Genomic DNA, 26505 nt, shown 5'->3' with positions numbered 1-26505 from the left:
AAACTCGAGCGCCCTCGAAAAGGTGACTATTCTTCTTCAGGAAAAAAAAAAAGAAGAAAAATCAACTATTCGAAAGCGCTCGAGTTTTGGGTCTTATTTTAAGTTTATTACAATGAGTATTTTCATTTTAACTTGCTAAATTAAAATAAAACACATTTCTCATAATGAAATAAAAAATTATCGAGTAAACATTAATCCGATTAGAGACATCTTCAGGGAAGTCCTAAAAACGGCTATTTTCTCTGTTGATAATAGGCAGATTCTACTCGATCCCAGATCTTCTTGACGGATGTCCGACACGTAACCCACTTGACTGAGGTCTGGGGTTTCCCCCAGTTTAGAATTTAAACAACTGACTATTTGATTATTTCAAGAAGGGTATCTAGGTTTTTCTGACATTTTCGTTAGGTTAACTGAGAGTGGTATCAGTTACGTGTACATATAAGGATATTTTATCTTATTTTTTCACATGTGAATGATTAATTTCAGTATTATTTGAACGTATTGCATGACATTCTTCTCCTAGCATAACGAGTTTTGAAGATATTAGTGGCTCTTGTATGTATTGTGCATAGTGGCTCTTGTATGTATTGTGCTCCTAAATTCTATTCCTTGTTGATTTTTTTGTTTCTCCAATGTATTCAAATTCACATTCACAATAGCTGCTGTAAATGGTGTTTTTTCTCTCCATCGGGCCTTTCGACGGTTTGATGTGTATTATTTATGATCACATTGTGCTGTGGCTTCTAAATACTGTTCTGACTTTATGTTACTTACATATTCTCTGTATCTTTTAAAGAGAGATCTGACATCTGTTTATCTATAACTTTCTTCCTGGTTATTTCTATCATTGTCAAGCTGTTGGTGAAATAGTGTGTCAAGGTGCATTAGTGAAGAGGCTGAATACGACAAAGGTAATCATTTTGTTTTGTCAGGGTACAATGGTTGATTTTACAATTTTCACAAAATGGGCTGAGCTCCTAACATGTCAGGATATTTTACATATTAATGGTGACTTTATTTATAGGAGATATTTATAGCTAAGGGATGGTATGGCGAATCTCTATAGTTAACTATGGGCTGTAAAGAGTAGCCGACTTGTTTGTAAATTTAAATAAACCATCTAGATATGTGAAGTGCAGCGGTGGTGTATTATTAGTGTTCAGACAGTCTCTGTTTCAAGTTCATTCTGATGTTTCTTGAGGAGTTGGTTAACTTTCTATCTGTATTAGCGGTTAGATTAGACTTTATCTTCACGCAATGGCCATCTTCAACTGATGTTTGGAGTTGGATGGAGTGTTCCTTTTTGTCCATGATTACATTGGCAATATCTTAGTTTGCTGGTAGAAGTTTTTTATGGTGTTATCTTTTTCAATTGTTTAAGAGTAATTTTTTTCTGATAGGTTGATTTTATTGTAAGCTTTCTGAACTGCTGACTTTAATTTTATTCTGAATTATTTTTCTTTTTCTAGTAGGCTATAAATTGTATTTTCTGGGGCTGTAGCTATATTTAAAGTGGGCATTTTGTTTTGTGTTAGGGCGAAACTTAGCTCTTTACTTAGTTCACTTAGTCCGAATTCTATTAATGATCGTTCATTTAACTTTATTACAGTGCCTGTAGGTGTTTCTATAATATTATCAGGATTCTTGTTTTTAGAATCGATGAGTAAATATAATTCCTTAATGTAAATTCCTTTAGTATGTGTGTGTGTTGCCATGAAGTATGAATAGCTGAGCGTATCTTAATAGAGTCTGCGTTGTCCGTTGTATTTTCTGATATAGAATGTTAACGTTATTCTTTATCTTGTGTTTATTTATATCGTGATATTTTATCCGATCTTGAAGCATGGTTTTACAACATTTCTGATGGAACCTCGACTATTATCAATAATAAAACTTTCCTAAAGGCAGCAGAATTTAAGCAGTTAAAACGTAGGGTTAAAAACTAGTCAGTAATTACTATTTATTTATAGAAAAAAGAAGTAGTAATCTATAATTAAAGTTATGTGATTGTATATTTTAGTAATTATAACAGCGAATGATATCTTATCACCACAATCTTATTGTAAGCAAACAACAGTATTATTCGAATGTTTTATCTTGGAAAGTCTATGGTATAATCAGTAATAAATTTAGCAATGGCAGCATTACACTGTTGAATGGTCGGAAAGTCGCTGTGATTCAAATATAATAGGTACTAAGCAGGTCGCTCGTCGTTTAAAGCATTTGTAAATAATCAATAATTACTGGATTTATTATTGCTTAAATAAAGATGTTTTAATTAGAACAAAAGCTTAATGCTGTTTTAATTTTTAAATTGTTTTAGTATAAGATGTCAGTTTATGTGTTTGATATTAAATATTCTATTATTGATTTTAATAGTTTGGTTTCCCTGGAGTTCAGCTTATGAACATCAGCGATATAACTCTCATTAAAACGTTATTTGCAGCCCGGCATCGCCAGGTGGTTAGGGCGCTCATCTTGCAATCTGTGGGTCGCGGGTTCGAATTCCCCTCACACCAAACATGCTCGCCCTTTCAGCCGTGGGGACGTTATAATGTCACGGTCAATCCCACTATTCATTGGTAAAGAGCAGCTTAAAAATTGGCGGTGGGTGGGGATGACTAGCTGCCTTTCCTCTAGTCATACACTGCTAAATTACGGACGGCTAGCGCAGATAACCCTCGTATAGCTTTGCGCGAAATCCGTAACAAACAAACAAAAACGTTATTTGCAAACACCAAACGCATTTGAAATTTTACATGAATTTTATATGGTAAAATTTTAAAGTTAATAAGTTACTGATTCAACTTTATTTGTTATCTAATTAATTGTTGAAGCTCACTATCGGGTCATGTGAAAATAATCCTTCATCAAATATAAATATTTTTCTTTGTACTGTGATTTTTCTCCTTCCCTACATGATTGGACTATAAATAGATTTCAGTATCGATAATGAAATCAAATTTGATTTCTTCATCAGTGTAAAGTAATCATCTTTTTCTCCAAAGAATTAAGAATAAAACTTTTCCATTTATTCAGATGAATGTTATCAAAGATAATCAGAAAGAAACTTGAATATTCGTTTGTTGGAACACATTAATAAAGAATTTAACGTTTTTATACGTAAAACTAACAAAGCCAAAATGATATAATAGAAAAGATATAAGAAAGTGAACAAAACAATTAAGAATGCTCGTTAAGTTAGTCTTAAGAAGTCAGTAATGAATAAACATTCATTGGTTAGGGTCTTTTGACTACTCGTATTTTTATGTTGTTATCTAACGTGCTATTCACCTGACGGTGGCAAGTTAGTTTGAAAGCACGTTGTACCATAAAACTAACTAGTGAATCATAAATTAGCTATTTTTGGCTGTTTTTATTTTACGTGTTGGTTGTATTATAACTAGTGAATCATAAATTAGCTGTTTTTGACTGTTTTTACTTTACTTGTTGGTTGTAAATTATAACTAGTGAATCATAAATTAGCTGTGTTTGACTGTTTTTACTTTACGTATTGGTTGTACATTATAACTAGTGATTCATAAATTAGCTATTTTTGACAGTTTTTACTTTACGTATTGGTTGTACATTATAACTAGTGATTCATAAATTAGCTATTTTGGACTGTTTTTACTTTACTTATTGGTTGTACATTATAACTAGTGATTCATAAATTAGCTGTTTTTGACTGTTTCTACTTCACGTATTGGTTTTACATTATATGAAAATTGAACATAAAATTTCCTACATAATATAGAACAACATATTATTATTCTCAAAGTGTTGCATAAGAAATAAGTGTTATAAATACTGATTGATGAATTGAATTAATTTTATCACATATATAGTTATAATACGATACATAAACAAGTTACCTGTTTATCAGAAATATATTAAACATACCAGTGATGTTACCAGATAACTGTGGTATTCGGTCATCATTCCAATATCTTGTGCCTGTAACATAGCCAGCGAAAAAAGAAGAAACAGAGAATAAATCATATACCTTCTAAACATTTTCTGTTAAAATTAATCAACATTAATAACACACTCGTAATAGAGTGGTTATTGGAAAGCAGAGAGCTACACAATGATCTATCTGCACTGCTATTCCTGCGAAGATCGAAACCCAACTTATAATGTTATAAACACTCAAGGTAAGCTCCCCTGGGGAAATGCTCATACTGTCAGTTTTAACAGTATATTTTGTAATTTTTGATTGATTGCTCAATCAAACAATGAGATACAACAGATATTAAATGTTTCTAAAAACAAGGAGATTGGTGGGTAATAATGTGAGAAATAAATTCTGGTGACAATATTTGTTTGTGTTGTAATGGGTCAGAGATCTGATGCGAAAAAGAAGAAAAAACTGACTTTTATGGTATTCCATCATCACAATCGTTTTATCTAAATCTATGCTGAGCATAAACCTCACAATGATTTTACATAGGAGCTTCAATTGGTTCACAAATGTTTTTTTATACACATAGTACTGTAATTAGGTTGAAGGAGAGTTATTCCACTCTTGGATGTTTCCCTATATAGTCTTACTGCGATATTTCAAGAAATTTAAATCTGAGGTCGGACTTTCTTCAGCTCTTCTGTTTAAAATTGATAAATGTCCTGATTAATCATTAATTACATTAGTCTGTTTTATATGAATTTTAATCTTATTTTAACATTAAATCATAATTTGTCCAAAAAAAATCTAACTAAAATTAAAAGACATTACTATTCGATATATTAAGTAAAAATATAGATCAAAAATCAGAAGTAAGTACTTTTTTTTACCATAATTTGTTTTATATTATAGTTTCTAGAAAATTCCTATATTATAATTGGAAAGTCTTGTAAGTAATTAAAAGCATATAATTTGAACAAAAACGACTTTTTGTTAACTATTTCAAGAGGATGAATCATTACAAATTTGTTATTATGAAATGTTTTAAAAAATCAAAAATTGTTTTTAAAACTTTGAGGTTACTAAAAAAAAGGTATAATATGACTCAAAATTATCAAACATAATTCGCTGTAAAAAATTACAATTAAAATAATATCGAAGTCAACTTACAATCACCACTAAAGAGTAGTAAAAACGTTTCTACAATAGGATCCCAAAATGAAAAGTATGTAGAATAAATAGTTATACGAACAAAACAAACCGCAATAAAATTTACGAAACATTTTCTTCCAATAAATACATTAACGAACTATAGTTAAGAGGTAGAAAGAAATAACATTAACGAAAACAAAATTATATATACAAAGTTTTCAAGCAAAACATTACAATTAAATCTAGGAAACAAAGTAAATTAGAAATCATCTGGACAAAAAATTTTAAACAAATTTAAAGTAACTAATGGTACTGAAGTACTAAATATCTTTTATAAGTAATATCAAATACCAGACAGTAACAAATTTTAATACCAACCTATGGTATAGAGCAGGAAAGAAGAATTAAACAACGAAAAAGAAACATATTCCTATGAAAGCAAAAATAATAACATAAGAACGTTTGTTGTGTTTGAAGTTAAGCACCAAGCTACAGAACGGACTATCTGTGCTCTGCCCACCACGGATATCGAAACCCGGTTTCTAGCGTTGTAAGTCCGCAGACATACCGCTGTGCCACTGGGGGTATAAATAATTGAACATATAAAACAGAAAGAATTACTTAAGTTCTGGAAGACATACCTAAAAATACAGTAAATGCAGGTAGATACAATTCAAATAATATATAAGCAATACTAAAAATATTATCGACGTAAAAAAGGATTTCAATATTTTACGAACCTGTTTAAAGAATTCTTTAATTTTCCAGGTAGAAATATCCAGAACTATGTTTGCTTCTCCTTGTTTGCCTATATCTTTCGCAAGCTTTTTGTAACTCATTCCTGGTTTCAGTTGACGAAATGAGATTTTCACTGATTTATTTGTGTCTCTCTCCAAGAGTTTTTTGAGCTTAATAAGAGCTAAAAGAAATAATAATCGTAAGTAATTATAAACTGAAAGTTAACAATGATTGTTATTGATATTATAACCTGAAAGCTTTCATTTAATAGTTAATGCACCATACTGAGAGTGAATATTATTTATTAAACCTAACAACGTAATTATTAATCCACAAGAACATGCCCAAAATAATTATATGGTAAGAGTTTCCAGATAAAAGTTAGAGCACCAGAACATATTGAATATAACGCTACATTATTAAAACTATCATCCTGAAAAACAAATGTTTAAGGTTTTATCCAAATATTCTTCATTTGGACTTATTTGATACTGAAAAGCGTTTGAATGTTCTATGTTATTTTTTTGTCAGAAGATTTTGTTTTCTTGTTTCCTAGGTTATCGAGAGTGAGTTTCGCAAATGAAGCTTAATTCACGTTTGCAAAAATTTAAGTGACTCTAGAAAATCAAGTCTCTTCTCTACTTTAAAGATACGGCAGTAAATCGTATATAAGAGACAGCATTCATTACTCTAATGCTTATTGATCTTCTCTTCTATATATATTTGTAGACAGAATCTTAAGTATAGAAATTCGTTCTGAAGAATCACATATAATGAAGCCCTATTCAAAAGGAAATGGCTTTGGGTTTTTGAGATCTGGTCCTGAAGCATACAAAGTATTTTAGAAACAGATCACAAACAGTACTGACAGTCTAATAAAATTTTTAACGCTTTTTTAAACGTTTATAAAGTATCTGTTCATAAAGGGCCTCCGTACATACAATGTCATTATGATATTTGTTTTTGTATTGACGGTATAATATGATATAGGTTTAAATGGAAAATTTACCAAAGGTAAAAATCGTAATATATTTCAGTTTCACCAATTCAAAATAGAATAATCTTGTTAGTTTAATTATGAGTAATATTTGTCAGGTTCTAACCTTCATTACTTTCGTATACTATGGTATAAGACATCCAACCTCTTGTGTCCAATATATCTCGAAACGCTTTACTCAGGAGCTCTGAACTAGGGTGTAGATTCAACGAAAAACCATTAGGGACATTAGCAATGTAATCCGACTGCAACCGAACGTGGGGTATTTCTATGGAAGTCGAAACTGATTGGATAAGAGAGGAGGATGGTAGAGTTGTTGGACCAATGAAACCAATAATTCCAGAACTCAGCTGTTGGCATGCTATAGAAAGAAATATCCAAGAACGACACTTAGTTTGTGATATTACTATATTAGAATCTTTTATTACGATTATTTTTATTACGATTTTCAACTTATATGTTATCAACGCAATAAATCAATTTAAAATTTTCTAAAATATGTATTTTTACCGGATTTTAAAAACATATTTGAAATTTGAATGCGTGTTGTTAGCATTGCCGGTTTTTTTCATGAATAGTTGTTAAGGATACAAAAAATAGTGAATATGCGTAATCCAGCGTTTTTAGTGTAGAGTTAGAAGATTCAAACAGATTGTTAACGTCTATAGCAAAAGTAAAAACTGAGAGAGAAGAAGGTTGCACTAAAAATATAGGTGACGAAAAAGAACCTTAAGAAATAGCGTTAAGCTTGTCGAAGTTAGGTTCAAGGGTTCTTTGCAGGAAAAGCACGTGAGCAGAAGAATAAAAAATTGAAAATGTCATATATTTCTTTGAACAACGTAGTTATGCTGTTATTTATAAACGTTTGTTTCTTTGTTGAACACAAAGCTGCATAAAGGCTATCTGTATTCTGCCCACCGCGAATAACGAAAGCCGACTTTTAGCTTTATAAGGCAACAAACTTGTCGCTAAGTCATCGGGGAACGTTGGTAAAAGGCAATAAACCGGTCCTTGTACTGGTTGCGTTAACTAAAAATATTTAATATGTTTTATATCACAATTTAAAAAGTGTGGCAAGCTTGTATGAAATACAAAGACTTAAAATATTGAAAATTAAAGTTAAGTTATTGAGTTTATGGTCTGGTAATTAGGCCGATCGACTAGTATTGTGCGGGTCGCGGGAGTGAAATCCGGCGCCAAAAAAGCTCGTTTTTTCAGTCGTAAGGGTGTTACAATGTGATGATCAAACCCACTATTCTTTGATCAAAAATGGTCCACGAGTTGGCGGTGGGCATTGCTTGCCGGTTGATTTCCTTCTAGTTATTATAATGTAACGATCAAACTCACTATTTCCTGGTAAAAAGTAGCCCACGAGTTGGTGGTGGGTGTTGCTTGCTGGTTGACTTCCCCTCAGGTCAGCAGATAACCGTAGTAACTTAGCTTTGCCTTAAAGTTAAACAAATCAGCAGACTTGTATATGCGCCTTATGAAAACACACATTAAAATAGTTGCACTAGCTCTCATTTAAGGCAAGGTGAATAGGAAAGTTCGTTAACTGAAGAGTGTAAGCTGACAGCGGAATGAAATTTTTTTGTTAAAAAATAAACATTTTCTCTGCATGTAATCTCGGCAATGATGTGCTTGTTTAAAGTAAAAAGGCACTCACAATTGATATCTCAATTACATTAAGTCCGTATTCACGGTTAAATAACTTGTAGATGTAAAAAATAAAAATAAAAACAAACACTACTCATGAAAACAAACTGTACAATATTTCATTTTCTACTTTCGTTCCTTACCCAAGGAATGATCAGACTAGGCGTAAGAAGATAAACTTTTGAGTTATCCGCTATGAGAACTAATTTAACTGAAACTATTTTATGTTAGAGAGCCAGTATTGTTAAGATTGCTATATTTGTGTTCACCAAATTAATAGATATTCCAGAGAAAGAAAACTTATAACTTATTGAGGTTCTCAATCAGGTTTGTTTTTCATACTATATTATAATGAAAAAGTTTTTGAAAATTTTTTGATACTTTTTCCAACATCATGAAAACAAAAACTATATATATATGTATACTTTGAACCAACGACTTAACGACAGAAGGATGAATACGTTATATTAACAATTTTGGAACCTCTCCAGGTCGTTACAGTTCATTTCTCTGCGTCTGGACATATTAGACCTGGCGATTGCTCTTCTTAACACTAGCCCTGCAACATAGTTTCCATTTAAAAAGACTACAATGTCTATTATGTCCAAACCACACCACCACTCCCTGTGTTTGTTTCATTATCTATCCAATGTACAAGAATGACAGTTTCCATGCTGTTTGAATGGCATGCCTTTATATGGGATAGCATGAAAATCTATTTCAGACACGTGCGGAAAACAGACAATATGTCAGACTATTCGTTTTACTCATACCTTATAAAATTCATTGTTTAAGTTTTAATATTTTACTCAGCCTGTTTTATACCTGCTTGGAAAGTGTGAAACGTGTCTTGAGGCTTGAGTTTGCTGAGTCTCATAGACAACTGCTTTGTGGGAAGAATACTACTATCTTCATTAATCTCATCTACACCATGTTGAAATGCATTTTCAACTTCTTTGTCATCGTCGTTCAACAATCCACCTGGAATAAATTTAGATCATTTTAACGTTAATAAAAGGTGAACCGATTATTCAAATCAAGATGAAAGTAAGTTAGTTAAACTACTACCCACTGTACATTTTATTTTATTGATATGTTTTATTTCCTTTCTAAATTATTGAAATTAATAGATATTTCTCTCTTTTTTCTAACTTACGTGCTGCAATTTTAGTCTTTTCGTTTTACGTGATATTAGTCATTTTACTGAAAATTAAATTATAAATCCTGATATCATGTTTACGAACAAAATAACAGTAATTGGTTATAGTGATGCAATTATAAATCAATTCCTAAACATAAGTTCTATATTAAAATCACTATCTATTCTGAATATATATAGTTATGTATACTGTTACATATTTAGATTACCTTTCTGAGACAGTTATGAGTCGTTTGACATAGCTCTTATGCTGCTACAAAACAATTACATCTTTACGTTGTTACTGTAAGTATTTTTAGTTTTTAAGCAGTAATTATTTTTAACTTGTTGTTGTTGGTCCTCCTACTTGGGAAGTGTGATCTTGGTGCTTGCGGTTTGTAAACATAGTGGATAACAAGAATAAACTAGTAGTATCAGTGTTGAATATTCTTGAAGTTTCTATATAAATATAGAATCATTGTGTGAATAAAATGAATCTTAGAACACCATACATATAATGTACACTCTACCATTATATGAAGTCTTACTTTTTCGGTTTGTCATTATCCAGGGTTACTTATGAGGTTGAATTCCCCGAAACCTGAATAATTCAGTACAAGTGATAAACTGAATATTCTATCAAGCTTCACATTTATTTTTTAGTATAATAGATCAGTGCTTCTCAACCTTTTCCAATATCATTCCCTCCTATAAGTTTTTCACAACAGCTCACTCACCCCCAGTTCGAAAAAGGACAAAAAAGTAGTAAATTAAAATGCAAGATTCTTTATACATCAAGCTACAGCTAGAATCAATACAACATAAAATAAACAAAACCTCTGGGCGAACCATTTAGCCAGTTGAGAAGCTCTATTATAGATAACTGGTTTGCAGCAAGAATAGTTTTATTTGGTATACAACAATTACAACCTTATGTTGTTTAAACTAGTAAAACAATGACTTGCTATATATATTTTTCAGCTACTAGACAATAGTTTCCTTCATTTTTTGTTGTGAATCTGTTTGAGGTTTTACTTGTAGCTTAATTAACCAAATGATAATTACTTTTATAAGTCAGTTGTTGCTATTGGTCAACTATTACCAGTAGTTGTAGTTTTTGTCGCTTTATGACAAATACTATCCTTTTTTGTCATTCTCTTTCCTTCCCCATGATGTAGAATATGTAGTTGTACCCGTTAGGCAATAATTACTTTGTCAAAATACTGTGGTGAATCAATTGTGGTATATTTTGAAGGATTTTTAAGCAGAGTAGATTGAAATGTATTTGTAGATTTTTTATAGGATGCATCTGCCTCAGCCCCATAAGCTTGAGTACTTATAACTATATAATTCGAAGTTCGATACCTAAGAATAGCTCATTGTATAGCTTTTGCACTTACAAAATACAAATAAACATAAGTAGTACATAGACCAAAGCATCGTCTACTATACACTGCAATCCGTAAAAATTCAAAACCTAAGCTCCAGCATAGTCCTCTTGTGTGACAGAGGTAAATCTAGGGACTTAGAACGCTAAAATCCAGGGTTCGATTCTCCGCGGTAGACACAACAATGTAGTTTTGCTCTAACATAAACAGACAAAATTCTAAGATAATATTTATTTCCTTACCTTGTCATTGTGGATCTGCCAAGATACCAACTGCAATGACTATTTTTTATCTACTGATGGATCTTGGTCCATCATAATATAGTCTTAATTACTAGACGCTAGTTAGTTTTTAAGTTGTTGTAGTCAATCGCTCTATCACAATATGATAAACATATGTGTAGTTTCAACTATTAAACAATACTTTCTCTATTGAGCTGTTTCGTTGATACCACTACAGTATGGTAGATGTAGTTTTTATTCATAGATCACTATTATTTCATTAAGCTTTTTCTAAGGCTCTTTCGTATTTTCATATAACATATATTTCCCCCAAAAGTGACAAGATAGGTCCACAGGATAACGAGATATTCGATATACTATTTACTGCGAAATAATTTTGAGTTCTCTAAGTAGTAAGTTTGTGAAAAATAAAGAAAGATAGAATGCAAGTACACAATCACTAAAAGCAGTGTTTAATAAATTACAAAGTATATGCGGTTCTTATATGTTACATAGGGTTGTTGCCTTCATTGGAGAGTTATGTTTGAAGTCATGCCATAATGTTGTAGACTGATTAACTCACTTGAGATCGCATACTAGACTAATTCTATTAAGGTGATGGTTCAGACTGAATACATGTTACGTTATAGATTTACCCAGAGTGACTAGCGTTACCCATATGAACCCAAGAAGGCATAGGAGAAGGCACAACCTCAAGTAATTACCTGACTTCCAGAGATAAATACAACTGTGTAGCTTCACATACTACAGCTGACTTTACAAAAGTCAAAAGGTGATATTGTAGGTGAATGACCCAGAACAATAGGTACTAGAATAATTTACTGATCTTTTTGACCAACATGTTATGTGGGAATGCAGATTCCTGCACAATTAATTCATTCTGATATATATACTTATATACCTTAGCTTCCCTATGATATACTAATTTTTAGAGCATAACTTATGTATATTTTCTTATAGCAAAGCAACATCAGGCTATCTGCTGTGTCCACCGAGGGGAATCGAACCCCTGATTTTAGCGTTGTAAATCCGAAGACTTACCGCTGTCCCAGCGGGGGACAGAGCATAACTGCCTCATTGAATTGTTCTTTTGGCGTTCACTAAACCCTCCCCCCCCAAAAAAAAATGAAGATTCAGACATGCACACAAACAAATGTTAATTATGATGGTATCAAAATAAAAGCTGTATTTTGTTTTCAGAAGTCTTATCGAACGTGCTTAAAGGAATTTTTATAAAGCAAATACCAAGATGGCAGAATGATACAACTGGTCATCATCTTGTCTTTGTTAGAGCTATTTGTCCAATACATATTGTAGTATTTAGTTTAATCTTCAGAAATAAATGTTTCTTTATCTTATATACTTATAAGCATATTCAGAGTTTTAGTTAAAGTTTTATGTCTAGAATGAAACTGGAAAAAACGTAGGCGTAAATATATGTGCACCTTTCATATGTAAATATACTATGTGATTTTTAACTCCCTTTTTTAACATACAAAAAGTTTTTAATTGTGTTGTCTTCACTCCACTTTTTCAAAAATGTCATTAAATTCCCTTAACTTTATCTGCCCATTGTTTGAAGTTATTCACCTAGAGAAACATCTTTTGTCTTCTCATGGAAAAGATAACAGTAAGGCAACCTATAGTGTATGAAATTATCATCTTTTCCGTCTGGGCAAATGTGGCGATAATGATTAAAGTAGCTATTTGGAAATTATTCAGTCTGGAACAAGATCTTAGAAGATTTACTTTGGAATACGGTCTCAGATAAGTAGTCTGAAATACAATGTTTATAGTGATATAGTTTGGAACTTCAGATTGCCTAGCTAGATCTAATTCTCCCGTATAGACAAAAGTCCATTGTTTCAAATTAAGTATACATTTTTATTGTATTGTCATAAATAAAGACTGCTCACTTTAATTGTTTCTTATCTTTAGTCTTTTTTTTTATTTATCAGGACTTCAGTAGTCAGAAATCATAGAATTACTTATCAGTAAATATCATGTTGAAACTCTTTATTAAGCAGGCTTATCCTATTGCTCTGAATGGGATCAGTCTTACCTTAAAGTTCAATACGTTAACGAAGTTTACAGAAAATGTAGGGTATTCTACTTCAGATCTCATCTTTATATCTTATTTATTTAACGAATTTCCCTAAACCTAATAAATTCAGATTTAGTATTCAACTATAGAAAATAAGTCTTTAATTGTTAAATTGTTTAATAATTGTTAAACCTAAAGTTCTTTGATTAATTAATGAAATATGCATTAAATGTTCGCTAAATCCGTAGATATGATTGAAATTGTATTCTTTATATTGCTTGATTTCCAATAGTGCTAATTGTGAAGAAGCAAAGTAACATAAATCTCACATTTTATAATATTTTACGTAATATACAATGTAGTCGTATATATGGTACAGAGAACAATTAGTTGAAAATACAAGTCTAAATTTATGAGTAGATATATAATTTTTACGTTAATATAAAAAGTACCTTGAAAACCTATGATGCGACTGAAGTTAAGAAATACATGTAGTTGATAAAACAGAAAAGTTAGTTATCATCTATTTTATAATGCAAAATGTATTTTCATAAACAATTAAGATACTGAAGAGAACCAAATAACTTTTTAAACAATATGTATACTTTAAGTGACTATTAAACTGTTAAATTAAAATTATTAAAGCTCTTGAGGATTGTGTGCGTGAGGTTTTGGGTGTGATCTCTAGAAAAGAAAGAATTGGATTATCACAGTGATATGTGTATATTGATGTTTAATATGTTAGATCAGAGGTTCCCAAACTGTGGTCTGAGGCCCCCTGTGGATCCGCGATATGAAATTATCATTCACTGAAAGAGTAACGAATAAAATAAAATGCCAAGACATCATAAAATTAATATTGTAACATATATAAATCCCAAATTAAAGGTAGTAAAATACGCATATGATACACCACTCATCCGCAAATACAGTAAAGAAGTTGAAGGGGTCCTTCGGTTGGCAAAGTTTGGGAACCCCTGTGTTAGGTGATATGTTACTAAAAATATGAAGTTATTAAACTCGTGCTCTACTCCAAGATGATAAATTGTAGAACAGCGGTTCGATTCCTCCAGGTGGACACAGCAGATATCTCAATATGGCTTTTAATTAAAACAAACGAAACTAGACAAATATGTATCTCAACACCAAATATGCCTCAAATATAGGGGATTTCAACAGAAGCCATACCATCAGTAAAGTGCTGTATCAATCTCGTTTGTTTGTTATGAATTTCGCACAAAGCTACACGAGAGCTATCTGCTCTAGCCATCCCTAATTTAGCAGTGTAAGACTAGAAGGAAGGTAGCTAGTGATCATCACCCACCGCAAACTTTTGGGCTACTCTTTTACCAACGAATAGTGTGATTGACCGGCACATTATAACGCCCCCACGGCTGAAAGGGCGAGCATGTTTGATGGGACGGGGATTTGAACAAGTAGGAAAAATATTGAAAACTCAACTAATTGTTTCTTCATTTCCTTCAAGTAGTTAATATACAATATGTTGTAAAAATCTACAGTATATGATTTACATAAGGAATATAAACTTTTGTATATCAGAAATATTATAGTAAAACATTGACTTTGTTGAGAACGTGGACGTAATATCAGTATTACGTGCTTCGTATGATCATACAATGTTGAGTCTCTTTTTTTTTCTTCTTCTAAAGTTATAATGGAAAAGATCTATACAACGATATTTACGAACACAAATTATGAGGTCGATTTTGGCTAAGTTTTTTTTGTTTTTGTTTTTATGTGTGTGCTGGTTATATTTTTTCTCTCCTAATACTGAACAAAGAATACAACGTATCGTTATCACATGTCATTAGTAAACCCTTAAGCTCTTACTAAAGCCATCAACTCAACTGTATAACTTGAAGTAATAGATCTTTTCACTCATACGATAACAACGAACTTGTTAGTAGAGCAGTGAACAAGTGTATGCTAGTTTTAGTCAAATGTTCGGAGATCTTATCTCATGTGAAAGCCAACTAAAAAAAAATATTATATGTTTTCGTCCCCACTCAACCGTGCGTCTTTTTTTTTTTGCGATAATTGGCCAGAGCTTGTGTATGGAAGCACTTTATGCTAATATAGTAGTAAGTTGACAGACAACGATTTATAAACATAAGGAAGTGATTTATTTAGGGAGCATACTTCATGTTTCGACAGGAAATCCGGCCTCATTCTCCAGGTATGAGTTACAGAGTTTATATAGAAAATCGTAAAGAACAAAAACTGCATGAGTTTAATTTTAAGGAATGTTGTCACCTAGCGGCAGGATTATAGGTAAAGACTAGGTCAAGACTGGTCAAGTGTGTGAGCTTATTGTTGGTATTCAGACTGCCATGCAATATAACTTTTTAGAATTAAAACATTGGTAGGTTAAAATAAACTGACTTATTATCTGGTATTTTTATTCCAAAGTTTAAGCTAAGTAATGAAGGATAAGATTCTAAACAAATGAAAAATAAATGCAATGTCTCCTTTCACACTTTTTATGAAAACGTTAGACGAAAACCAATCATATATTTTTAGTTGACCTAGTACAATCCCATGTTACGTTTTACTATATCAGTAAGCATGGAGTATTGGAATATTCAAAATTTTCGCCTACTCTGTCAACATTCATCTAATGTTGTTGTTTTTTCCATCGGAACAGTCATTTACAAATAAGGCTGATCATCCCAATCAGCCCCCCAGTGGCACAGCGGTATGTCTACGGCCTTACAACGCTAGAATCTGGGTTTCGATACCCGTGGTGGGAAGAGCACAAATAGCCCATTGTTTAGCTTTGTTATTAATTACAAACAAACAAACATTCCAATCATCTTGTTCCCATATCCTTGCTATTCTGTTTTTTAGTCTAACATTATAATGTATTTGATAACTGTTGACTTGTACTTAATATTTTTAATCGATGGTCAATATTTTCCTTAAAGTAAAAAAAAATTATCACAGAAAACTGATTAATTTAGCAGTCTGCACAATTTATGATTTTCAAGTTCCTTTGTCTAATTTCATTTATATTTCATTTTTATCTTATTTTTATGTTTTATGTTTATATACCAGATTAGCCTGTAATTATAGCTTGAGTATTTTTGACTTTTTATCAGAGTTGACTTGTTAAATTCATTCGTAGTGAGCATGTAGTAAGCTACAGCATGGTGAAACAAAATGTGATGCTTAATCTGCAAGTTTGCATCATCTTCTTTTATTTACGGATGCTCAAATCGTTTGACAAGTCATTAGAAATAAAGTTTCTTCATATATTATGAACATCAAGACATTGTCTGGCGAAGATCAAACAAATAAATTCTCCAACTGACAAAGCAAAGCATCCAACATGTTATAGTCGTATGAGTACCAGGTTAGGGTAAACGTCTGCTATACAGTATGTATTGAAGAAAAAAAAATTATTGACTAAAGAATCTTACGATTCTGTAAATAATTTGCGATTATAAAAGATTTAAGATAGCGAAACGTGCGCCTTTTTTTGCCCCACGGGATCTTTTACAGCGAACTATATAGTTTTCTGACACATTGTAAACAATTAGTTCGATATTTTTTACTGTGATGATTTACCTTTTTTAACCGAGGTAAAATTCGCATTCACTGTATACACAATAGTGTGTTTTGTGTTACTAGACTATTTACAGTATGTAAGACATAAGAAATAGCGATAAAACGAAATGGTCTACAGATGCGTATTTCTAAATGCCTTAGCAAGTCTCTAAAATGTCTGATTACTAGCTGGCGTGTTTCAGATCTAACCAAACCACAATCCCAGGTTTCAGGTGAAATATCTGTGTAAAACTCATACCAACTAAATGTAAGACATAAAGGGCTTATTTTAACTTCTTTAGCAAATAATACAGAATAGTAGTATCTCGACGTGCTTAACAAAAGATGTGTATGTAAGATTAGAGTGGTATCTTGAATTTCATTATCAAGAATGTCGTTATTGTCCCTACATCGCTGAAACCCATTGATCCTCTAAACTTGACGGACTTAATATTCTCGGATCCTTAATAATGAAGTAGCACAAGGACAGAGATGAATAACAAAATAGCTGATTTTAACATTTTGAATTTTGATTCATCGCCATGAAATAAAGTCGACAGAACAAAGCTAATCTAGTAAAACATGGACTTCTAAAAGCCAAAGGCATTTTTTATACCTTACGAACAATACTTAAAGAAGAGAGCTGTGCTATTTTTGGCAAATAAAAAAAAAGAAATAGTGTCACATCTTTGTTGACTTATACTTTAAAGCTAGATGTAGTTTTGGTTTTCCTGAAAACCGTTTGTAGAAAATAAAACATAGCTGATTCATAGAGCCTTATGTTCCTCGCAATATCTTAAAAGAAACAAACAAACTAGAATCGCACGAGGAGAACTGTATAAATTTCGAATGCGCTGTGTAATGGAAGGAATTAGAACTCCAGTTGATAAATGAATTTTAAAGTTGATAGTTTAACTCCAATTTTAATCGAAATCGAAGGTAGTAATTAACAGGCGTAATTAATAAGAAAATTACGGTAGATGTAGCTATACACTTGCCTTGTGCAATTAAGCTCATCACGGAACCGCTATACGTTAAATTATCCCAGTAAGAAATATGTTTTATATCAAGTAAATGATGGCAAAGTTTGACACCGTAATGAACTAACACGTTTATGTACTTGTTGTTTAAGACTCATAATGTAGGTAAATTAATATGTAGAATTATAAACGGATTTTACGTAAAATTACTTTCATTGCATTGTTGCCTGATGAAGGCCCGGTAAAAGGGCCGAGAGCTCGCAATAAAAGTATTTTTTACGTGGAGAAAAGTCCGTTTATAATTCTACACGTTTATGTATTCATAAACAACCGAGGAAGTCGGCATTATTTCAGACTTGAAATCCAGAAATAGAATAATACAGATGCTCTCAAACAGAGTCGTAAAAGCAATTATTCTAAAACATAAGTGAATAACGTACTTAACTTATCAAGAGTAGCTGTCTGTAGCTTTAAGAACTGTGAATGTACAAAATATTGTAGTAAATGTTGAAAGTAAAAAAAAAATTGAATTCCCTTAATTAATGTCGAAAAGATCACAGGCGCTGGTCTATTATAGGTAATTTTTTAAGAATTTATAAAATATGGATATAATACTGTTCGAGGTCTTACCACAATCTTCCCATGCAATATCATTAGATGCTTTTGAACATTACGCTTATTTTTACAATAAAAAAGAGGTTTAGTACCGATACACCATACAGTGTTCGTTACTCTCAAGGTGGTGTAATTACTCCTCCAATAATTTTTGTATCTATTGAAAAGTGTTTTTCAAAGCTAAGGTTACTTAAAACCCATTTGAGGTTGTCTGTGTCTCAGGAGCGTATCACAGGATTGGCCATGTTGCAACAAAGTGGAAATTTTAGAGATTTGTTGTTGTAGCAAGAGTGAATAAAAAGTAAATTGTCACAGTTTAATAAATACACAAAAAGCTTGTGGGAGGAAAAAAATCGTGGGCAAATGCAACATGTCTCCGCTACGCAATCCCAACATGGCAAATTTTGTCATCTGAAAAATCACGAAAAACACAGAAAAAAGTGAAAACTGCCTATATCATTGCTTGGGACCTAGAAGAAGGTATCTTTGTATCAAATCCCATGTAAGTTGGTTGATATACACATGGATAGTTTAGGAAAACCTCAAATTATGCTTTTCTTGCTGAAACATTGAGCGAAAGAAAAAATAATCTAAAATTATCTATATCCCTATTTGGTACCTATAAAAATCTATATTTTTACTAAATCCCATGTAAATTACCTGAAATACGGCGGACTAATTATAAAAAAAATCCTTAAATTATACTTTTTTGTGGCATACTCACCCCTATAACTACCAGAAATAAACAAGTCGACCATTTTTGTTTGTCAATGTATGGGACCTGTAGAAAGGTATCTTTGTACCAAATCCCATGTAAATTGGTCAAAATGCGGCTGGGGAATCGACCAAAAACTAAAAAAAATTTATGTTGGGCGCATGAAAGTATATATGTGTGTGCCAATTTTCACCTTGAATATGACAGCACAGGAGCCTAAAATATATATTTTGGGGTTGTTTGAACTTTGACCCCATAAAATCCTTAAAAAAAGCTAAATCGTAAAAAAGATGTCCTGGTGTATTGGACTTAGGTATCACCTACCAAGTTTTAAGTCAAACTGCAAAGGGAATGGCGGTCCATTGAAAAGTGTTTGGGAGAAAAAGAAAAAAAAAGAAAGAAGAAGAAACAATAGAAAAACAGTAGGTCTCTAAACGGAGACATAATAATTAGAGAAAGTTCCTACTTTCACACCAAATTTATGTACTGAATGAGGCGTAAAATGAAATATCTTGTAGAGGGGGTCATAATCTTTTCAAGACAGTCTTGATGACGTGTAAGAAAATTTAGAGCATCACATGACCTGTCCACGAACGTGCTGAGTATACGGTATATAAGAAACCCTAAGAGTCACTAACAAGTACGTAGTCTCTGAATAATAAATATTAGATGGATGTATTAATTATCATTATACAGCTAAGCTACAGTATGTAAGAAATATTATAGGAACACGATAGCCATCGTTGTGTATAATGCTAATTTCACAGTGTATATGAAAACCCGAGAAACACTTGAAATACTGCTGTACTCCTGTGATTGTACATGTTAAACTCGCAGTGTATATATAAAAACTCTGGGTTTTATACCAAACGTTATAATGTGAGGTAATTTTTTTCTTATATTCATGTATTATGTATTAACATCGTATTAAATGTTACGATGTACGTAACTGTTACATTTCCTTTACTTTTGCTGTAAGCATACTTTTAGATTATCCGTTAAATGTTAGAATGTGGTTTTATCCGTAATGTCAAATTACACGCTACAAATATCCAATACTCAATATGCATTGTATGTGTTATATTACATAGCAAGTACTATGGTGTATTTTAAGTTAATATTTTATAAGATGTTTTTTACTTAACACAAACAATTTTTTTTCCACATCAAAAGTCGATAGCCTTAAATCTTATAATAACTTGTTTGAAAATAATTAGATACACCATTTAAATTTTAATGGCAGTGATATTCAGTTATCGTGCAACATTTTCACGTTGTGAATCATAAATCATAACTATTAGTATAAAATGCTTTGTAACTACAAGTTCCCAGCTAACCAATAGTTAATGACCTGATGAGCAAGAACAGTATTGGTAATATGATGTTAAGGTGTGTGTATATATATTGCAATATACGTGTTTGTGGCTTGCATAAATGTATAGAAATTGCAAATATTCATTTATGGGTACCTTATGCAAATAAACATAAAGAATTTGGTTTGGATGTTACAAATTTGAATTATCTGTACACAGTGAAGTTTATGAACAGTAACTTGTAACATAACAAAATGTAAACTTGTTGCATCCACTCTTTGGTTATGATTGTCATTTTTCAATAATGCAGATATGAGTGTTTTGAAAAGCACACAGTTTTACTGGAAATTTTCTTAACATTATTTCAATAAAAGGTGCACTTGAAATGCATGAAACGCAGACTTTAAGTGTACAGCTGAAGTTAAGAAATAATGACTTTGGTATTGATTCATGGTTGTCTTTATCTATGCAAATATTGGATCGGAAAATAATGTGTGAAAGGAAGTGAGATGTTGACGTCAATGGATTTCCAGAAGATCGAGTTTAGTTACTGTGTTGTAAATGGGCTACTTTTTGTATCTGTGTAGAAATCAGAATGCGGAGCCTTGTCCTCAGTTTTTTTCTTATTGTACCTGGCTCTGTTTGCACAACAGCCATACAGTATGGAATCCATATGGCAGTGCTCCAGGGTAGCCATGAATTTTTGGCATGACAATGTCTACAATGGAACGCACAAATGAATGTAAGTGAAGCGCAAGATTCGATGGAGTTTGAGGAAAAGGTATGTTCACAAGTGAAAGGAATAATTCTTTACACAAATTATACATATGAGTATAAATAGGCCTGGAAAAATAAATATTAGTTGACCAAAGAAATTGTTTTAACACTCTGTTTCTAAGGTAAATTTTAGGATAGTTGATTGTTGTAACTGGATCCATACATTTTTCAGCAAAATTCTGAATAATCAGTGCTCGATTGATCTCACATTTCAGTCTTGGCTTTTTCTATTCAAAATCTAACTTAACCCTTTTGGCTATTTTATATTCAACTAAAGAGTTCTGTTACTTTCATTATCTAAGCGCTGTTAATCTTGTAAGCTTCTGTTCCGAAACCTAAAGGAAAATATAATGAAAGTTTCCTGTTCAGTGACATCGTGGATGTTTCTCAGTATCCCTCTGTACCAAAAACACGAGGGGCCAATCTGATATACATCAAGGTAGAGCTCATTGATGAAAATGCATTAGTTGATGGTGCACCTGATCAACTGCTGGTCTGCCGATGATCTTTAAGCCATCAAGAAATGGTCCTGTCTAGACCACACCACCTTTGGTAGCTGAGCACATATTAGAAGTCAGGCTGTCCACTGACCAGCTGACGATGATGACACCAGAGGCTACCACAGCACCAGTCAAGCCAGCACCACCGAAGCTTAAAGAAGATAATCAAGTGATTCATTGATGATTGCACCATAGAAAAATACAATCAATGTTCAGTTTGCTTACATCGCTGATAGGACCATCAAATAACTTGGTCTGAGAAAATCTTCCCAAAATACAATTTTGAAGGGATCTTTCAAGTGTTGAGAAATCTACCAAAGTCTACAACACCATAGGCCCTAGCCATCTTCGCCCATACCTTAGTTGGGACAACAATGACAACTCAAGGCTTCAGCATTATCTGAAATTCTAGTGCCCACAAAATGGTTCACAACATAGACTCTATTGTAATAAAAGAGCATCCCATGCTACAGCAGATACCAACTCTAAAGTGTAACTGTTAAGAACAAGCATCTAGGTGGAGGTCTGCTGACCACTGAGAAGAATACTATAAGTTGAAGTGTTAGGAGCCTAATTTACAGCTGGAGGAAGAGATATGGCACCTCGAGGACTAGATGACATCAAGTAATGAGGCTTTCACAAGGGTCCAAGAGATGATCTGCTAGACAACTAGGGCTCATCATAAATTGACTATTGCATTAAAGGACCTTCTGTTGAGGTTTCAGTAGGTAAGAGATTTCAGTTTTCATTATGTCTATTTATATGTATATTTTCCTTACTGTTTTTATTTATATACTTCATTAGTTTTATATCATAATGTATGTACTTTTAACTGCAAATGGGTGGCAAAGTAATTATTCCTTTTTATGTGTCATCTTTACTGAGTTTTGAGTTGTGTATATGTAAGTTTTAATGGTGCACTTGCATATATATATATACATATATATATATATATATATTATAAAGGGTATATTTCATTTTAACATTTTTGTTTCATGCTGTTTTTTTTATTACGTGAATAGATTATTACACAAAGGTTAAATATTTTAATCCTTTGTTAAAGGGTCATCTAAAGGGATGTTATTTAGTGATGTTTTGTTTTAATTTTATTGTTGAAAGACACTGTTTTGTATTTTGATTAGCATTGTTAAAGGTTTATTTTTTGTATTATTTCTATTTGACCTTATGTAAAAGAGTTTTGCATTTGGTGCTTTTGTAAAATATTTGATTTCCTTTTTGTATTTGAATATGTTTTACTTCCATGTCTAATTTATTATTTTTGCATGTGATGCTAAAGGGTTTATTTTATTTCTCACTTTGACAATTTTATGCAATTTTGTTTCTATTGCATACTTAATAGATATCTACATCTGTTACACTTGTAACTCAGAATATGCCTCAGGGATATAATATCTTACATTGTATACTGAGAGTGACGGTCAAGCACGTGGATAGCACCTGCATCCTCAGAATAATTCTGTATTTTTAGTATATAATGCCAAGTTTTCTCAGTATGGGACAAATTATTTTAACTGTTGGCTAGATTATTTCTTTGATTTGAATTCTGTCAATGTTTTTAAACAACATTTTGATATATAAAACATTTTTTGATGAGCCTCTTGTCATTCTGTGGCTCCTACTGCATTACTCTAAGTGAAACCTTTAAACCTGAGAATACTACAATCTTAATGATTAGTTTTGATTATCTGATTTAATTTCTATGTCAAACATTGCTTGCTTTTCTATTTCATTAGGAGAAACAATCAACCTGCAGACTTAAGTGATAGCTAAAGCTGAGGTTTTACAGCATTTAAATATGAGGATGAAACTGATGTACAAATAATCTCGAAAAGACATTTTCAGAAACAATTTGTTTCAATTTTGAATATATTGCAATACAAAATCTGTTGTAATGACGGAAACAGGCGGTGAGTATGTATATCATCACATCATTCAGTCTATATAGCCACATCTGTTCAGTCATGCTCTATCTAATGACTAGGCATTTTAAAGATAACCCGGAAGCATAGTTTCATTTTAAAGGGCTCTGTCGTAAGGCTGTCATGTGCAAAGCACACCTATCCTCCGTGCTGGGTCTTCATAATTCACTTAGTGTACAAGAACAACGAATTCACAACATTAATTTCAATAGTATAATCCCACAGAAATATATAGGCAATTCATCCATAAACGGGACTGATATTTCTTCGTAAAGAATAGCACGAGAACATGTGTTTCATTTTCTATCTGTTTGACTTATGCGACAGTTAACTTGGAGATATGACAGGAAACCTCATCTTGGTGAATCAATATCTTATTGACTTCGTTTCCAGCCTCAGATTCTTCTTAATTACATTGCTTAGGGCACTTTTGTTACTGATCCATGAGTTCGAGGATTCTCATGTGTTTCAAGATGCCTCACGTTGATCTACATTTCTTTGATTCAGCCTCAGATTCTTCTTAATTACGTTGCTTAGGGCACTTTTGTTACTGATCCATGAGTTCGAGGATTCTCATGTGTTTCAAGATTTCCCATGCCATTAAGTATAACAACTGTCTAGGAAATTCGAAATCTCCGATCAGGACACTTTCTCATTAATTGGTTGTGTGAATATGTTTCGTCAGAAAGGGCTATTACATACCCTTCCCAAAAGTGATCAGTATTTGGTGGTATTACACTATCTATATAGCACCAAATAAGGTCAAAATGTAGTTCTAATACATGTCGATCCACTAAGACTTTATACTGGCTGTGACTTGCTGACTTTCATATACAAAAGTGATCAGTATTTGGTGGTATTACACTATCTATATAGCACCAAATAAGGTCAAAATGTAGTTCTAATACATGTTGATCCACTAAGACTTTATACTGGCTGTGACTTGCTGACTTTCATATACAAAATCGGTTGGAGATAACATACACGACCCTCTGTATATGTACACTAATTACAATATTAATATTTGTTTATATTAAAAAAGTTGAAGATTGTTTTTATGATAATTACTTCTTGGATGCGTAAATCTCTTTGGTGATGAGCAATTTAAAGATCTACTACTTAATTTGTTTTGTAGGTTTAACAAATAATAGGCTTAGGACTCTTATATTGTTAAGCCGTATTCAAATGAAGTTAAAACAATGTGTTCAAACAGTTCAGCTAGTACAAGAACTTATGCGATGTTTCTTTCGCATATTTGCACAAAGCTACACTAGCTAACATCCTTAATTTTGAAATTATAGACTAAAAAGAAGGTATCTAATCCATAGCACTTGCCGCCAACTCTTGAGCTAGTGTAAGCAAATTTTGGGATTAGACCGTCACTTTTATATCTTACCCACAGACCAAAATGCGGAGAACATTTTTTTTTGTTGTTGTTGTTGCAACGAGATGCTAACCATGAACCTTCAAGTCCGAAGTAATGCACGCTAACTCTTGGGTCACGCCCGGCCGTACTGTGAAATGAGATATGATATCATTAAATATACGTGCATGAAAATAGTGATAAATTTACATTGATATATATGTGATACATTATAATTTAATGTTTTAAATGTTGACATTGTGATGCCAGATTCTACTTGTATTTAAGTTCTGTTTTTATATGAAAAAAAAATGTATGCTGCAACTTCTATTTCATTTTGTTATGATATATTGTATGTTGATATGATATATTGTATGTGTTTTATTTCATACATCATTATCTAGTATAGATAGCAGGTTTTTGAATACCATTCCTTTGGTTTAGGTAGAAATTATTATTTAAATGGTATTCATCTTTTTGGTACATAAAGCTAACACTTTATGTCAGTACACCAGAAAAGGGGATTATTGAAAAAATTACGCTGTATTTTACGTGGCACGATGGTATGTCTCGGACTTACAACGCTAGAAACCGGTTTTCAATACCCGTGGTGGACAGAACACAGACAGCCCATTGTGGAATTTTGTGCTTAATTTCAAACAAACAAACAAGCTGTATTTTACGTCAGTCGGGGTCCTTAAAACATGAGAAATACTTATTTTATAAATATGAGAAAATGGGAATAAAAATAAATAAAAGACAAAAATATTATTGTTTCAAGATTGATACAAAGCCAACACTTGTTGACAAAATATTTCTACGATTCAAACGTCTGAAAAATACCACGTCAGAGTATTTTCTTTCCGACGTAGAGCTACAAATGTAATTAATTAGAAATGCAACATAGTTTACGTTGCAGAATTAAACAGTTTTCATAGTATTTCGTATATTTACGTGATGGATTTGCGAAAACTTACTTAATTTGTTTTTCTGCTTGAAAGTTTAGAGGAACGAAACACGTCACTTACCTAGATTAACTACCGAAGGTAGGTTGCTGGCAAAGCTAAAAAGAACACACATTACACCAACTTGAATATATATTGTTGTGTTACAGAAGGAAGCCATATCTTGTTTTCACTTTAAACTTCACAGGCGTACACTACACTAGGTATGACTGCAGACGAACATCTGTACTATGGGCTGTGTATCACGTGGTTCTACTCTACAGTATCCATGACGAATTCGCCGATCGAAGTTGTTCTTCTGCAGTAACCACCTCTTGTTGAGACTTCTCTCACTGTAATCTTTCTTCTATGGTGAACAGATTAGTTGAAGAAATCTATAATAAAGGAATGGCAAAATCCGTTGTTGTTTTTTTCCTTTTCCTTTGCTTTAGATTAAGAATCTTTAAGTCGATCTATGGGACATAGAAGAATGAAGAGAACATGTATGGTTATTGGGATATGTAAAAAA

The 26505-nt window shown here is 32.2% G+C and overlaps 1 protein-coding gene across 1 annotated transcript in view; it reads right to left on the bottom strand.

Moving 5' to 3' along the window:
- LOC106463646 (glutamate receptor ionotropic, kainate 1-like) overlaps positions 1-26195 on the bottom strand; it is a 62463-nt gene extending 36268 nt beyond the window's left edge. Inside the window, exons 1-5 of the mRNA XM_022391573.1 lie at positions 26061-26195; positions 9276-9431; positions 6901-7155; positions 5800-5978; positions 3907-3960 (exon numbers count right to left, since the gene is read on the bottom strand). Of these exons, the coding sequence (XP_022247281.1) occupies positions 3907-3960; positions 5800-5978; positions 6901-7155; positions 9276-9431; positions 26061-26157 (741 nt within the window). The 5' untranslated portion in view covers positions 26158-26195. The remainder of the gene's footprint in view (positions 1-3906; positions 3961-5799; positions 5979-6900; positions 7156-9275; positions 9432-26060) is intronic.
- Positions 26196-26505: the final 310 nt, after the last annotated feature.

Source organism: Limulus polyphemus, unplaced genomic scaffold (assembly GCF_000517525.1).
Source record: "Limulus polyphemus unplaced genomic scaffold, Limulus_polyphemus-2.1.2 Scaffold54, whole genome shotgun sequence".
Classification (NCBI taxonomy): domain Eukaryota; kingdom Metazoa; phylum Arthropoda; class Merostomata; order Xiphosura; family Limulidae; genus Limulus; species Limulus polyphemus.
This window is presented reverse-complemented; position numbering and strand designations above follow the sequence as displayed.